Source organism: Trichosurus vulpecula, chromosome 7 (genome assembly GCF_011100635.1).
Source record: "Trichosurus vulpecula isolate mTriVul1 chromosome 7, mTriVul1.pri, whole genome shotgun sequence".
Classification (NCBI taxonomy): domain Eukaryota; kingdom Metazoa; phylum Chordata; class Mammalia; order Diprotodontia; family Phalangeridae; genus Trichosurus; species Trichosurus vulpecula.
In genome coordinates, this window is record NC_050579.1 from 132,360,982 (window position 1) to 132,376,913 (window position 15,932).

At 36.9% G+C, this 15,932-nt stretch overlaps 1 protein-coding gene across 7 annotated transcripts in view; it reads right to left on the bottom strand.

The window, feature by feature from the left end:
• The window catches only part of LAMA2 (laminin subunit alpha 2), a 777,226-nt gene that overhangs the window by 182,189 nt on the left and 579,105 nt on the right, over nt 1-15,932 (bottom strand). For 6 of the 7 annotated variants that reach the window (XM_036766214.1, XM_036766213.1, XM_036766212.1 and 3 more), the window contains one exon: nt 14,387-14,580. In XM_036766214.1, the coding sequence (XP_036622109.1) occupies nt 14,387-14,580 (194 nt within the window). The remainder of the gene's footprint in view (nt 1-14,386; nt 14,581-15,932) is intronic. The other variant, XM_036766215.1, reaches the window with a different exon arrangement.

Sequence of the window (15,932 nt, forward strand, 5' to 3'; positions counted from 1 at the left end):
AAAGTTTTTACCATTTGTAAAAAAAAATGCTTTAAATCAGGAATTATTAACATTTTTGTGTGTCATGGACACCTTTGACAGTCTGATGTTATGTTATGTTATGTTAAAATAAAGTTTTCACGATATTTTTAAAAACCTGATATTCACTGATCCTAGGTTACAAAACCAACACTATTATAGATTAATTTGTATTAGGAAACATTGAACTTTCTATTTTTCTATAAGATTACCATCTAATTACAGAGATAAGACCTGTATAGGTGAACTCACCAGAGAGCCATGTAAGAGAGAAAATAATAAAGTGATATACTACGTGTATTCGTGAATCAAAATACACTGACAATAAAAAAAAAAAAAAAAAACTTTGGGTGATTAGCCCTGAAGGATGAGTAGGAACTAGGTAAGTAAAGAGAAGTAAGAAGGGCATTCCGGATGGAGGGGTGCGTGTGTGTGTGCATGTGTGTGTGTGTGGTGGGAGTGGGGGTGGACTTGCAGGGGAAGAATATTCTGAGCAGGGATATGTAAAGATGTCAGTCTGTCAAAAGTTAAGAGAACCTGCTGGAGATAAAGTTAGATAGTTCCAGATTATTAAGGATCTTGAAAATTGGTTATGTAGAGTGTGGACTTGATTAAACTGATAATAGGGAGCCATTTAAAGTTCATGAAGCTGGGAATGACTGGATGGAAGGAAGATTAACTTGGTGGTGGTGTGCAGAATAGGCTAGAGCCAAATGACTCCGAGCTGGGGAAGCTAAGAGCCCATTGCTTCAATCAATGTGTGAAGCCTACAGAGGTACTAGGAGAAATGAACAGGGGAACATTTCAAAGACAAGTCATCAAGACTTAGTGACTTATTGGTTAGAAAGGATGGGAGAAAAGAAAGGAGTTGAAGAAGACTCCCAGGTTTGAGTTTAGGTGATTCACAGAAGAGTGGTGCCATTAGTAACAGTGGGGAAAATGAACGTTGAGGTTCGATTGGGAGGAAAGAAGAAAAGTTCTAATTAGAAATTTTCCAAGTTACTTTTATTTTTTGCTCAGGTAAAACAAGAGTGAAGAATATGTCTTCACTCTTCTTCTTAATGGGCAGCAGAGAATGATGTAACTCTTAGGACCAATTCTCATTATAATGTTCTTAAATGTATAAATTGAAAATATATAGGATTATGAAGAAAACTAATTATATTGGATTAAAGATTTAATTTTTCCCTATCTAAGTTCATATGGAATGTGGAAATGAGATATGATTTGCTATAATATGACAGAGCAAATCAGTAAGCCAGAATAGGAGGAGGCATGCTTATTTTTCTCTTATACATCCTATATCTCATGCCCCTCTTTGGTTTGGTTCCCTGTGTTGCTTAAAATGAAAATGTATTTAATTGCTCTTTCAAGGAATCATACATTCTACCTTATGCCTCTGTGTCAAAAGGCCTATTATTAAGTCAGGTCTTATGGTCTCTGCAGTTGCTTTTAAGAGGTACACAGTATGGGCACATATCCATAAGTAAAAGGTAAGTTTTACAGCAAGCTCTAAGTAATATACGAACATCTGTCCTAACAGGTCAGAAAGACTTAGAAATATGACAGCCATTTGCAAGATTTTAAATTGGTTAACTCCAGATAATTCAATATCTATTTTTTAAAACTGGAAAGAAATTAAGCTTCTAATATAAAATAAATATGGGGGTTGCTGGTTTATTCTGACACTGAACATTTCACTGCAGCAACAAGCTACTTTAATATACCCTCAAAAAAAGCTGAAGTGGTTTGCAATAAACATTAGAAATGGGATGCAAATTAAAACCAAATTTAATTTACCACAATAGAGAAGATCTAAAGAGCTTATAGAGATATGAAGTATTCCCATTGTGTAAACAATTTTATTTTGATTGTGCAGTGGCTGACTATAGTGTAAGTCAACACCTATTTTTGATAATCAGTCCCCCCAAAGAATTACATCACATTAGGCTTTTATTTTAGCAAGGGAGACAAAGCAAGGTAGCAAGAATGTCTAAAATGTATAGGAGTAAAAGCAAATATTTCAAGATGATGATTATATTGTACATGACTAAATGTTTCCAAGGCTTTGCCTATAAAACTGTCAGGATAAATTTGTGTCTAATATTAACAAATGCAGTGCTAAATTCAGATCATTACAGCTATGCTCACATAAGAGGAAAATCATGCAGTCAGTATCACAGATTCTTCAGCTAGCAATTAGTACAAAATATTGTATTTTCACCACAATCTCCCATGCATAACAATTACTACTAACATACCTTTAAGTCACTCAAAGTGCTCTTAAACAACAGAAACAGAGACTGAAATAAACTTAATGGGCATGAAGATAAGTATAAAAAGATCATTGATTAATCTGTTTTAAGTAGAGATGCCCATAATGTCTATTCTAGTTAGTCATCTATATTTATAGCCAGAAACGTGTATTTCTAAAACAAGATCATCAAATTTTACAAAAAAAAATTGTAGCTTTCATCTGTATCAGTGCCTTTGGCTCACTGTTCCCCAGATTTGAAAATTATCTTCCTACTCTTATTGTTATGGTTGAATGTCCCAGATCCTTATTTCCTATTAACTTTTTCTATGAATTTAGTAATTCTGTATTATATTTTAAAGAAAGTACACAAAATAGTTTTAATTTAATTTCAGACTCTTTAAGACTAAATGCTTTTTACATGCTGCTGATATTGTCTTTGTATGGATGGGAAGGAAGGTGCTCCTACTATTATCCTAATTTGTTTTAATGGGAGGAAAGGTGTTAAATACAGTTGTCTGTTCAAATAGATTGATGTGATATTCCTAATATAGTTTTATACTTAAAGCCAACACTGTGAAGCAGCTGTGAAAAATGAAGACATTGTTAGGGATTGGTGTCCAGATCAAGGTGTGTTTGTATATGTATGTCTGTATGTGTGTGTGTGTGTGTGTGTGTGTGTGTGTGTGTGTTGGAGTGGTGCTGGTACTAGTTCACTGTACTCCAAATGGGTCTGATCATATCTAGAATGTCTATATTTTTTAAATTTTTAGATGATACAAGGGAAGGAAAAGATGGAAAATGTATGAGAATCAGTTGCATCAACTATCTGGATAATTACGACGGTTGTTATCATGGCTAGAATTGACAGCTGAAGTTTAATCTGGAGAAGACTGAGGAGGGGCATGTTTTCATAGGCTAGCAGTGGTCTTCTAATACTCGAAGGGCTGCCCTGTGAATTTTTTGTTGCTCCAGAGGGAAGGATTAAGACCAATAGACTGATTTTTTTTTTCAGTAGGCAAATTTAAGCTTAATATAAGAATGAACTTTTTAATCAAAAGAGTCATTCAAATGGAACAATCTGCCTTGTGAAGTAGTTATGTCCTCATCATTGGAAGTATCCAAGCAGAAATTGTATGAGCATTTGTCAGGGATGCTATTATAAAGCATTCCTGCATTGACTGTAAGAGATGGCTTAGGATCAGAGAACCATCTAAAGGGACCTCAGGGGCCACCTACTTCATTCATCCTACTCATTCTGAAGAAAAAGAACCTGATGTTTAGAGAGGTTAAGGTGACTTCCCCTAAGTCCCTTACACAGGTAGGAAACATCAGAGGTGAGATTTGTAACGAGGTTTTCTCACTCCAGAAGCAGGGCGCTTTCCACTGTGCAACACTGCCTGTCATAATAGGGGACAGAGCAGGCATTTCTGTCACAATCAGAGATGGAGTGGTTCTTTCTCTGAATGTTTTCAAGGCCAATCAAAAGTCTAGGGGGCAAAGTTATGAACGGGAAATGTTCTGCAAATAGTTGCTGCAAATCAAAGAACAGTCTTTGAATATACTCACTGTAGAAAGAATTGATTTATCTCACATAGGTCTCCTTAGCTATATCTCACTCACAGAGAGGAGAATCAGTCATATTCTCATTAATAATGAAAGATAAAAAATATATTACTGTATAATACATACTGTGTATTACATATAGTGTATAATACATATGTATCACTATGATATTGATTTAGTCTAGTTTGCAAATGATTATTAGTCTGGGCCCAAATACCAAATTGCCTCGCCACAATAAATTTAAAATACAGACATAGAGAAGAGTAAAGATTTCATGTTTTATCAGATGGCTGGAAGGCACATAGACAGTAACTAACTTAGAAGTTAGATAGAAGGTAGTTAGTTAGAAGGATCATAGACACTAACTAACTTTCAGGGAGTAGCACTTTTCCTGGGTCTTTACTAAGGACTGTATTTCAGTTCTACAATTTCAGGAAACGCAACAGCCAACTCATTTTTTATACCCTACTTTTATAACTTAAACAGAAGTTCATTGGACCAGGAGAAAGGTGACGGTAACAGCTAGAGAGAAAAGGAGCATAACATTGTGGAAAAAATGCTGAACTTTTGACTAACATTTGTTGTGGAGCTCTGGGCAAATCACTTTGTCAATTAATAGCAGGTTCCTAATCAGTAAAATAGGAATAATTTACATTACCTGCACCCTGGGATTATTCCGAAGAACTAAAAACTGCAAATTGAAAAGTGCTAGACAAATTTGAATTAATAATATGAAATAACTATAAAATAATGAAATTAATTCCACAAAATGCACAAGCAAATTTGTCTCATTACTTTATCATCTACCTATATACTGAGTAAAAAACATCTGACCGTTTTTAAAAAATTATAGTCTACTTAAAATTTCTTTAGGTGGGGTAATATCTTAGAAACATTTGCTAATTTTAATTTAAGGTTTGTACATGAATAATACACATTTCAACAACATCAGTCATAAACAATTTTGTTTTCTATGACTTTTATTTTTTCTAATTAAAATAACCCCATAGAAAATGAACCGTGAAAATGTCTAGATTCTGCATCCTACCAAAATTTCAACCTAGAATTAATAACTTCTTTGCTGTTCATTCTGACTCAAGACTGTCTAGATCCTTTCAGTTAAATGGACAAGAAAATTGTGAATGAGAATTGGAAGTTGTGATGGACTCATTAAGCTAACTTCTTAAAAATTCATCTAATCAATACACAAAGATTAGCTCAATGAATGCATTATTTCTCTAAAAAATGGGATGGGACCTCACACCTGTTAGGCTAATATGACAGAAAAAAAGACAATAATAAATATTGGAGGGAATGTGGGAAAATTGGAACATTAAGTACTGTTGTTGGTGGAGTTGTGAACTGATCCAACCATTCTGTAGAGCAATTTGGAACTATGCCCAAAGAGCTATAAAACTGGGCATACCTTTTCATCCAGCAATGCCACTACTAGGTCTGTATCCCAAAGAGATTTTTTAAAAAGATGTGGTGGGGGAATGGGAAGGACTCATCTGTACAAAAATATTTATAGCAGCTCTTTTTGTAGTGGCAAAGAACTGGAAATTGAGAGAATGTCCATCAATTGGGGAATGACTGAACAAGTTGTGATATATACTTGTAGTGAAATATTACTGTACTATAAGAAATGATGAGCACACTGATTTCAGGAAAGACTTATATGAACTGATGCAAAATGAATTGAGCAGAACCTGGAGAACATTGTACATGGTAGTAGCAATACTGTTTGATGATCAATTGTGAATGATTTAGCTTTTCTCAGTAATACCATGATCTAAGACAATTCCAAAGGGCTCATGACGAAAAATGCTATCCCCCTCCAGAGACAGAACTGCTGGGGTCTGACTGCAGATCAAAGCATACTATTTTTCATTTTCTGTATTTGTGTGTGTGTGTGCGTATGTTTCCTTTGAGTCTATATCTTCTTTCACAACATTATTAAAATGGTAATGTCTTTTGCATGATGGAACATGTTTTTACCTATTTCAAATTGCTTACTGTTCCAGGGAGGGGGAAGGTGAGGGAGAAAGAGAGAAAATTTGTAAATGTTTAAGTGTTAGGCAAGTGTGAGCTATTATTATTACTGCTAATAGAAGTGTGCAACAGGATCTCACTCTAATACTTGACAATCTTCATTACTAGGTTATTTATGTCATGGAAATTCCTCATCCTACTATTAAAGCCTGGCTCATCTTGTCCTATTTCCAGTAGAAATAGAGTTCTGACAGTAAATGACTGTAGATGAATACATATTAACTATACTGGGGTCCCGGGGGAGGATTACCTCATTTCACATATTTACTTTATGCTCCTGATATATCACAGCATCACATTTTATTTGTGAGTCTTACTTGGCTGACTCATAATTGGATGTTCTTCACTATATGCCCTTCCTCTTTTTTGCACTAAGAATCCACAGTGAAGGCAAGATTGAATGGCACTTTCTAGAGGATGAGTAAGAGGGCACAGCTATATAGTTTCTTGAATATCACCCAAAACATCTCCATTTTAATTGATCTAGCTGGACAGATTAAGAGGGCACACTGTATTTTATGGTTCAGGGCTTCTGAGGAAGATTAGGACTATATTAATAATCATTGTCATAGACATTCCTACCATTATATGTACTTTCTTTAGCCTGAGATGGTCCACCCTCAGTTTTATACAATTCCACCCTATTGCACTCGACACAGCTGCCCTATAGATTTGCCCTGCCAGGCAAATGCATCCTTTGCTCTATTCCTGTGTCTAGCTCTTGGATGTTGGGATGCATTTAAAAAAAGAGAAAACAGAGACAAAATCCATGATGCATTTTTACCCAGTCAAGTCACGTTTGGTCACCATGTTTCAGAAACTGACTATCGAAATTGAGTCTTGAGAAGGGCAGTCAAAATAATTAGAGTCATGGGAACTCTTTCTCAAGAGGAAGAATTTTGAGAGTTATGCAGGAAGAGACGGGGAAAAAGATGCAGCAGAAATTCTCATATTTGAACCAGAACAGAGCCTACAAGAAAATATTTGGAATCATTTCATCTGCATGCTCACAAGAGTAAATAGAATTCAGTAAAACCAGAAAGTAGCATAAGGAAATATTCTCTCTTTCACAAGTCAAATTATAAAATATTAGGGCAAAGATATAGGCATAAAGAAACAACTAATTAGAGGATAATAATTCTATTCTTTGAATAAGAAAAATATCAAGACTCAGGGCTTTACCCAATTGCTACTGTATTAGTCTGAAACGAATTTCTATATGGTACAGTACTGGTTTATTATGGTAGTATAGATAGGTTTGGTATAATATTACAATGTGAGCATATGACAATTTACTTCAAATTCTTTTTAGCTACTATCCACAGAGATGTTTTATTTGGCAGATCATTGCTGGCCTGCATACTAACAATTCAGGTATTATACTTTTTCACCTTATTGTGCAACAGGGAATTAGCAATGAATCTGACCACATTAACCCCCAAGAATCTGACTTTTATGCTCACCACACAGCGGTGCATTGACGAATGTGGTTTCTGAGGGACCTCAATACTGGGAAAGGGGTTCTCTAGACAGTACACACAAGTATTCTGATCATTGGCAAGTTAAGGCCTCTATTATAAATTAATCAGCTGACATTATGCTAAACAAATCAGTTCCTCCTGAGTTTTACACAAACCAGTTATCCAGAGACTCAGTAGGGTTAAGTAATTGAGTTCTTGAACTTTTAAAACTGAAATCCAGGCTCTGACTCCAATGTGACTCTAAAGTGCCACTGCCTGAATAAGCTATCTCTTCTGCTCTCTTCTCTACCACTCCTTTTGTACAATCTCTTGACTGCAACAATTACTATTAAAACTTCTTAGAAAAAATAAGCAGTAAAAAATGGAGTAGCTACAGCCTATGCCAGTAATTTTAAAAAACATTATTGATAGGAAAAATGACAATGCACTATGACATAGCTTTTCTTTTTGAGTTGCTTAAATATAAATTTCCCTCTACATTTCATTAACTCTTGACATTGGCTTTTCCGTCAATGATATTTAATAAAGTGAGGGTCCTTGAATAAAGATGTTTCTTTAAAATAATATGTGGCTAGAGGTTCCGGAAAGTTCATCTTTCTTTGCTTTTGGTGTATTATTATTTAATGTTCATGTTTCTACTTTAGCACATGGCATTGCCCTTTAAAGTTCAATAGCACAAAATTAATTAGATCAAATGGTTTGCTGTAAAATGGCTCTTTGGATCAGTGTGCGTTTCTAAAGTATGTGAGTAGCTAAGTAAAAGACATCTAAGCAGATACATGCTAATATGTAACACCCTCCCCTCTAAACAATATGCTACTGAATTACCTTAGTAATCCACCTCACAATTACTCAATTGTGATGTTACTTTTGTAAGCAACGCACCTATGTTTTATGGTACCCGGGCATGCCGATGTGTAGGAGTTATCTATTATCACGTCTGATTTCCACTCTCCTATCAGCCTTTTTGTATCTGAGGTAGGTATAATCACATTCAAGTCTGAGAAAAATAAAGTCCCCTACTTCATGTGCTATTAAGGTCAAATCATATAGGATGCTAATTGGAAGGCAGACTACATTGCTACAGAGACATACATAACTTTTGAACGAAAATGTTCTGGGACATTTCGATTTCTCCTTCTTCCTATCCTTAATTCTCTTTCTGCTTTGACGGACTTATGAAATTATCAGTGTGGGTACGTGCCCAACTGGTACAGAATGAAACTCCTTTCAGCCCAGGCTATTCATATCCTTCAATTATTTCTCCACAGAGGATCTTCCCAATGCCCTGGAGTTTGCCATTCTTATGTATGACCGGTCTTTCTGCGTTTCTAGTCATACATACCCTTAATAACATCTTTTACACTATTTTGCACACATCATCATTAATAATACATCAGTCTTCTTACGCTTGTCATTGACAGTATTACCAGAAAAACAGTGGTATTAAAAAATATGGGTCTTCTGTGGCAGAAGGCTCTTTGGGATCACTAAAATTATTACTTTTGTTGTTTGTTGTTGTTTAGTCACTTTCAGTCACGTCTGACTCTTCATAACTTCAGTTACTCCAATTGGGGTTTTCTTAGCAAACGTACTGTAGTGGTTTTGCCATTTCCTTCTTCTGCTCATTTTATAGATAAGGAAACTGAGGCAAACAAGGTTAAGCGATTTGCCCAGGGTCTGTAATGTTAATACAATGTGAAGATCTTCCCCGCACCCTTAATAGGCCTGTGTGACCTGCTTTGAACCTGAGTCACATGAGCCCGGGTCACAAGGGTTGTGGTGCTCTCTGGCCCTGAAGAAGGGTATATATACTATGAGGTTAGCATTTTGCTTTGGGGCTCACTCATTGAAAGATTGTTCATGTGATTTAGCCAGATGAGACTCTGGGTAGCCATTAAGGAGCCCCCCAGCTTTGAAAAATCCAGATGTTGGTGCTTCTCTCTCTGGTAACTACATATATATTGCTTTTGGTCAGATAGTTGGAAGCCCTGTCTGTTGGTCTTTGTTGTTTGTATTTGCTCTGTTTATATAATTTCTGCTTGTAATTTCTGTTTGTATTTCCTCTGAAGTTCAGAGTGCTGACTTTTCCCCTGAAGTAAGTGAATGGTGTGTGTGTGTGTGTGTGTGTGTGTGTGCGCGCGCGCGCATGTGCGCGTGTGTATGTGTATGTGTGTGTGTGTTTGATTAAAGTAAGATTGTTGACCCCTTTAAAGTTGCTTTCCTTTAGAAAAGCAAATCAAAGAACCCGTGCTAGCAGCCCTCTTGTGAGCTGGTGTTATTGGTCTTACATCCCCCCCACACCAGCTGCAAGTTGCATTGCTGTTACAGGGTCACACAGCTAGTGTCTGAGGCTGGATTTGAACTCAGGAAGATGAGTCTTCCTGACTCCAGGCCTGGTACTCTTTCTACTGCATGACCTAACTGTCTAGTTTCTCATATACAATCCAATCTAACCTCTTTTTACTCAGTTCTGTACTAAATCACTGTCCATGTATAAAACTCATCCAAGATACAGTTGTTTTTCCCTAAGTTACACTTATTTTTATATTCTTATTTCAAATTTAGTGACCACCAAAAAAGTAAAAATTCCATATGTGAACTGGAACAGAAAAAAGGGATTATACATGGAAACAAATCTTGTATCTATATCTTGCTTTTCTTTTTAAATCTATGCAAGAAATTAATAAGGTTTCTTTCAAAGCTGTCTTGCTTCTTTGTGTTTTCTTTTGAACTTCATTTTTTTCCTCTGTCTTTTATAATGTCTTAATGACCTTTATTCTTTCTTTCTTGGCAACACTATTGTTAGCTTTCCGTTCAATAAAAAAGAGAGACGTAGTTATAACAAAAAAGCTGAATCAAACCAAGGAAATCTGAACATTTGTCATGTCAAAAATGTTTGTGTCATTTTGAACCTTGGGTCCATCATCCCTCTGTGAGCACATAGAGAGCGTGCTTTGTTATTCTTTTTCTTTGGAGTGATGGTTGGTCATTATTGCCTTGATCAGAATCAAGATATCTACTTTGTATTCCCATTGCGGATGGTTGGATCAATCTCTTTCATATTGCTGTGGATTTAACCAAACAAGTTTTGTAATGTTCTAGGTCTCATTGCAATTAGTGTAATGTCATCTCTGATAAGGAGCATTTGAAGAATTTTTCAATTAATTGGGAATGCTTATTTTGAGATGACTGAGCATTAGCATTTGTTTAGAGGCAGTGGTATCAGCTTCCACACCTTTTTCCTTTAGCCTTGGGGAGCCAGGGTATAGGAAGCAGGAAATTTGATCAAGGTATTTGTGTTCAGGTACTCCAGGATGGATGGACTTTATAGCTGACCCCACACCTACACCCTTATCACTAGAGAGTGGTGGTGGTGATAAAGTATACCAAGAAGACACTGTGTACATTCAAGCATTCATCTCCCAGTTTCTGAGTACCTGGAAGCAGAGGCTCTTTGGTATAGTCAAGCTCATGATTTCTGAGAGATCTGATTAGGATGGACATGGCCTTCAGTGAAGGGCTTTCTCTCATAGTTCTGTGTGGTGGTACACAGCCCCTGTGGTTGTCTGGAATCTGGAGGCTTGGTTGAATTTACACTTGGGGCCAAACTCTATAATCTCATTCCCAGATGACTTTGAACATGGAATATCCAGAAGGCATACCACATAAAGAATCAGATCTCCTTCCCCAGTCTTGGAGTCTCTGGAGGCACAAGCCGACTATTACTTTCGGACACTGAAGCTTAAGATATCAGATGGATCTACTCAAGATTTCAGATAGATGTGGTTCCCCTTTTGTGTGAGACCCAGTGTCTCTAGGTCCCTTTGCACTGGATCTCTTATGGATTTGATTCTTCCTTTAAAAATACCTTCAAAATCGATCCCTTGGTGTCTTCATAATTGTCACAGAATTCTTCTGTTTGTATCTAGTTAGGTTTAGCTTTTCTGAAGACATCAGTTTCTTAAATACCATCCTATCTCTTCACACAGTATAATGTATAGAGAGGTGTCAGAATTAAAATAGTATAGTTTCATTATTACTGATGATGAAAATATGTCACTATAAAAATTCATGTAAATGTGTTTCATATTACATCTATTTGGTGTCCTTTCGGTTTGATCTCCAAATGCTCTTGGCACGAACTGGTTCAGCTGGGCCTCCTGGAAGTCTTGTTTTCTTCTCAACTTTTTTTTGTTATTTTGTGAGGTACATTACAGTTTTCAGTTATTCTTTTCTATAAGTAAATGAATTTACATTTTAAACCATATTTACCTTTAGCTGCCATATCACTGACTTTGCAAAGAGATTACATATTTGTTGGCTGAAGTGGTACTTGTAAAAAGGTTTCAGCCTCCTCATTCATTCTTTCAACAAGAATGATTCTCATGGACAAACTTTTTTAAAAAAAATTATGATTGAGTATCTATCTTTCCTTTTATCCACTTCCCTTCTTACCCCACCTGCTTAGATACTTAGGTGGGTCAGAGAATCACAGAATTTCAGTGCAGAAAGACTGTCTGATCCAACTCATATATGAAAAAAAAGAATCTCCTTTATATTATAACCAAGCAATGGTCATTCCACCTTTGTAGAAAGCCTCTAATGAGGAAGTACTTATTACCTCTTAAGGCATCCCATCCTATATTTGGATAGCTCTAGCTGTTAAGAAGTTTCTTCTTCTATCGATCACAGATCTGTCTCTTTGCAACTTTTATCCACTGGTGCTAGTTCTGCTCTTTTGAGCTAAACAGAACCAGCCTAATCCTTTTACGACTTCTTTTGATGCTAAATGGCAATTTCCAATGTACTTTTTGCTGTATCGTTGTGCCTACTTTTGCCTTGAAATCACTGAGTTTTAGGATGTACTGATTTGGCTTGGATGGTCCTGTCAAGTTCTTTTCCTCTACTTCTCCGTATTCTGCAAAAAAGTATTAGCCCAAGAATTGAAATAATCTTCACCATAGTTTGTTTGCTTATTATAGACATAAAACACAAGATGTCTAAATGTCTCACAAAATGGTGCTTCTTCTTGCCTTTGGGTTAAGAAGGAAACAACTGCCAACACCTTTATTTGTTTTTCAGGTAAGAACCTATGAGATGTTCTATTTCAATGAAACTTCGTTGTCTTCCAGTTTCACTGACAGCAAAAATGTCAGTATTGATATGACCAGTTTCTCAACAGTTAATAAACATTTATTAAGTGCCTACTGTGTATCAAACACTGTGCTCCAGTAATATTGTAAATTTATTGATCATTTTACAAAGAATGGACACCAAGAGTACAAATAGTTTAATATTTGTAGAGAGTGGGAGGGAACCATAAAGAACCAAAGACCATTTTATATTTTTGTCGGCTACCTGCGTCACTGTGATCAAAGCATTTTGTCACTTGGCGACTGGCCTTCTAATGTTGAGTCTCTCTAGTTAGCTAATCTGGGCTTAGACAGCTGCCACATAGCTTTCACCAAGGGTAGATGCTGCCAGAATTTAAGTTTCACTGATACAGCCTTCAAGAACCCAGGATTACGCTCCATGTCTCAATGAGACAACAAACAGTACTTTTGTATGTAATACAAGGAAAATTAGGAACCCCTGAGTAACCCCTAGCTACTGACGAGCCCCCTAGGATCCGGTGACTCCTTCCTGGAATGTCAATAGATAGGACCATCCCCACTGAGATAACCTGGCTGATCCTGTCTAGCAGATATCCCTGAGACTCCTTGGTTCCTTCCTGGAATGTCAATAGATAGGACCATCCCACTGAGAGATAACTTGATAGACCCTTCCTGGGAGATATCCCTGGGACTCTGTGACTCCACCAAGGAATGTAAATGAGATTATCCCACTAGTACGATAACCTGACTGAATCTTTTGATCAGCCAGGACCTTTGTTCCTCTTCCCCCTACTCTGTACCCCCATATCCTATATAAGCCAAGCCATCACCCCAACACATTTGCCATTGATTTGTGGTGCCGTACCCCGATGGCCGCCGGCTAATAAATTCTCCACTTAAAACTTATACTCTGTGGTGTGTCTCGCTCGCTTCTGGTACAACAGTACAGATTCATGTTCTCACTCTTGCTCTGCTCTTACTTACTCTTTCCCTCTCTCCATTATTCTCTCTTCCTCTCTCCATCTCTCTTTCCTTCTCCCCATCTCTTGCTCTCACTCTTTCCATCTTTTTCTGCTTGTCTCTCACTCTCTCCATCTCTCTGTACCTATCTCTATGTCTCCAATTAAGGACACTAATGTGAATAATCAATTCCCTTGGAGGAAAGAATTTTACAATTAAATGAGTACCTTTATAAGATCTTAATAAGGGAAAGGCCTATTTCGGTTTTGGATTTGATTAAGGGTCTACAAATTAAGTTTATGACTTGATTTTGATGTTCTTTTTAACACACTGCAGATTTTCTAGAATTGACGAGAGGGAAATCAGAATAAGTTAAAAATAATATTACACAAACTCTTTCCCCTCTTGTATATGCTTAGATAAAGATGCTCTTGCTAAAATTCACTTTCAGTATTTCCAGATCACATATTTCAAGTGAATGTTTTCAAGCAGCATGTCTGCAGATGTCTTTATGGACTACAGGGGAAAGGCGCTGTGTGTAACTCAAGATATAAAGTAGCTGGGCCACTGATTATAAATTCAGAAGGACTCTGAAAAATTTAATATACCCAGATCTTTAATCTGTCACAGAGATAGTATCTACCTTTGGCAAAACTGTACACCCTGGGACAGACAAAAATAAAATAAGCCCTCAGGAGCTTTGTTGTAGATTTTCAATGAATTTATTACAGCATGCTGAGAATTTTCTTAGTAGTTCTGGGCTCCATGGGATGGAGGCCAGAACAGCAGGTGAATAGCAAAGGTTGGATGGATGGTGTCAGAAAGAATGAACTGAAGTACTAACAGGTATAGAAAAAGACCAGTTTACTTCCCTTGAAATGAACCAGGAATTGAGCAAAGAAATCCCCAAGAGCTAGTGGTAAAGTTAGTATACATACAAACACACTCCATGCCATCGCGCGCATGCCCGGGTTTGCAGCCATCACACTTCTGTCCAGTGGCTCCAGGTCGGCAAGTGCAATGTCCAGTGACTGGGTCACAGGGGACAGGCAGTGAGCCATATGGATCACACTTACATTCTTGGCAGGAACCTCCGGGGCTACTTGGGCTGCCAGTGTAGCCAAAGGCACATCTAGATGTAAAGAGTTACAAAGAGATGTAAATTAATGGCACTGAGCAGAAACAAGCAGACATTAAGTTCCTTTAGAATACCTACATGAATAAAGACATCATTCTCATCAGATAAAGCTGAGTTATCTGTTTATAGAAACTTAGAGAATCACAAAAAGAGAGTTGTAATGGAACTTAGAGATCATTTAATCTAGTCCTTGGATTTTACTAACAAATGTGAGGCTTAGAGCAGTGAGACTAGAATCCAGATGATCTTATTTTCAACCTATGCTTCTCCCCCCCGCCCCCATTACACCATAATAGTAACTGACATTTTAATAGTACATTATGGTTTCTAATATGTTTTACATGCATTGGCTCATTTGATTCTTGCAACAACTCTGTGAGGTAGGTTTATTGTTATTTACATTTCTGAGACTCAGGTTAAATCACTTATCCATGGTAGCCATCATTACAGATTTAGTACAATTCTATCATTTTACAGGTAGAGAAAATGAGGCATTTGGAGGATAAGTGACTTTCCCAAGGTCACACTACCAGTTGTCATAGGTAGGCTTCAAAACCGGATCTCTCCTAATAGCAGGTCTAAGCATTCTTTCCACTCCTTAACACTGCCATAGATTCATAAAAGTTTTCTGTATATTTTCTTTTGAGTATAGATCTGTAGAAAGAGTTTGCCACTGAACAATGAAAAGCATTACTTTTTCTATTTTAAAGTGAAATATAATTGCATTGTCCTAGACGGAAATACATTCATTTAGCACTTAGCATGTATGAGGCATTATGATTGTCACTTGAGAATTTGGTGACTTTTGGGATAACCTGCCCTCCTTCTTATTTGTTTTTAAGAAGTTGACAGTGAGGGTGAATTATGAGGCAGTAGAGGGAGAAGAAGGGCCCAACATCAGTCAATCATTTCTAGGAGTTTAGTTTAGTGGTCTGAGATCATCAGAATTTGTCCAACTATTTTGTGGAAGTAATCCATCCCTGCAAGTTACAGGGAGAAAAGGTTGAAGTAGGAAAAAAAAATTGCTGAAGCTCATTTTTCAAGGTTGTCCAGATTACTTGTCAGACTTGTACACATTCAAAATAAGGTTTTTTAGTGCTTCCTATGTAAGATTGCAAGCACAGAAGTAATAGATGGGATTGATGTAGCTTCTCCCAAAATAAAGTTTCATGGAATCATCAATCGAAACCGGGAAGGTATCTCAGAGCCAGCTATTCCAACCTCCTCATTTCACAGTGGGGGAACTGAGGCCTGAGGGATGTTAAATGACTTCCTTACCATCACACAGATATCAGAGAGAGAATTTGTACCCTGTCCTTTAATGCCAGATTCTGTCTTCTTTTGTT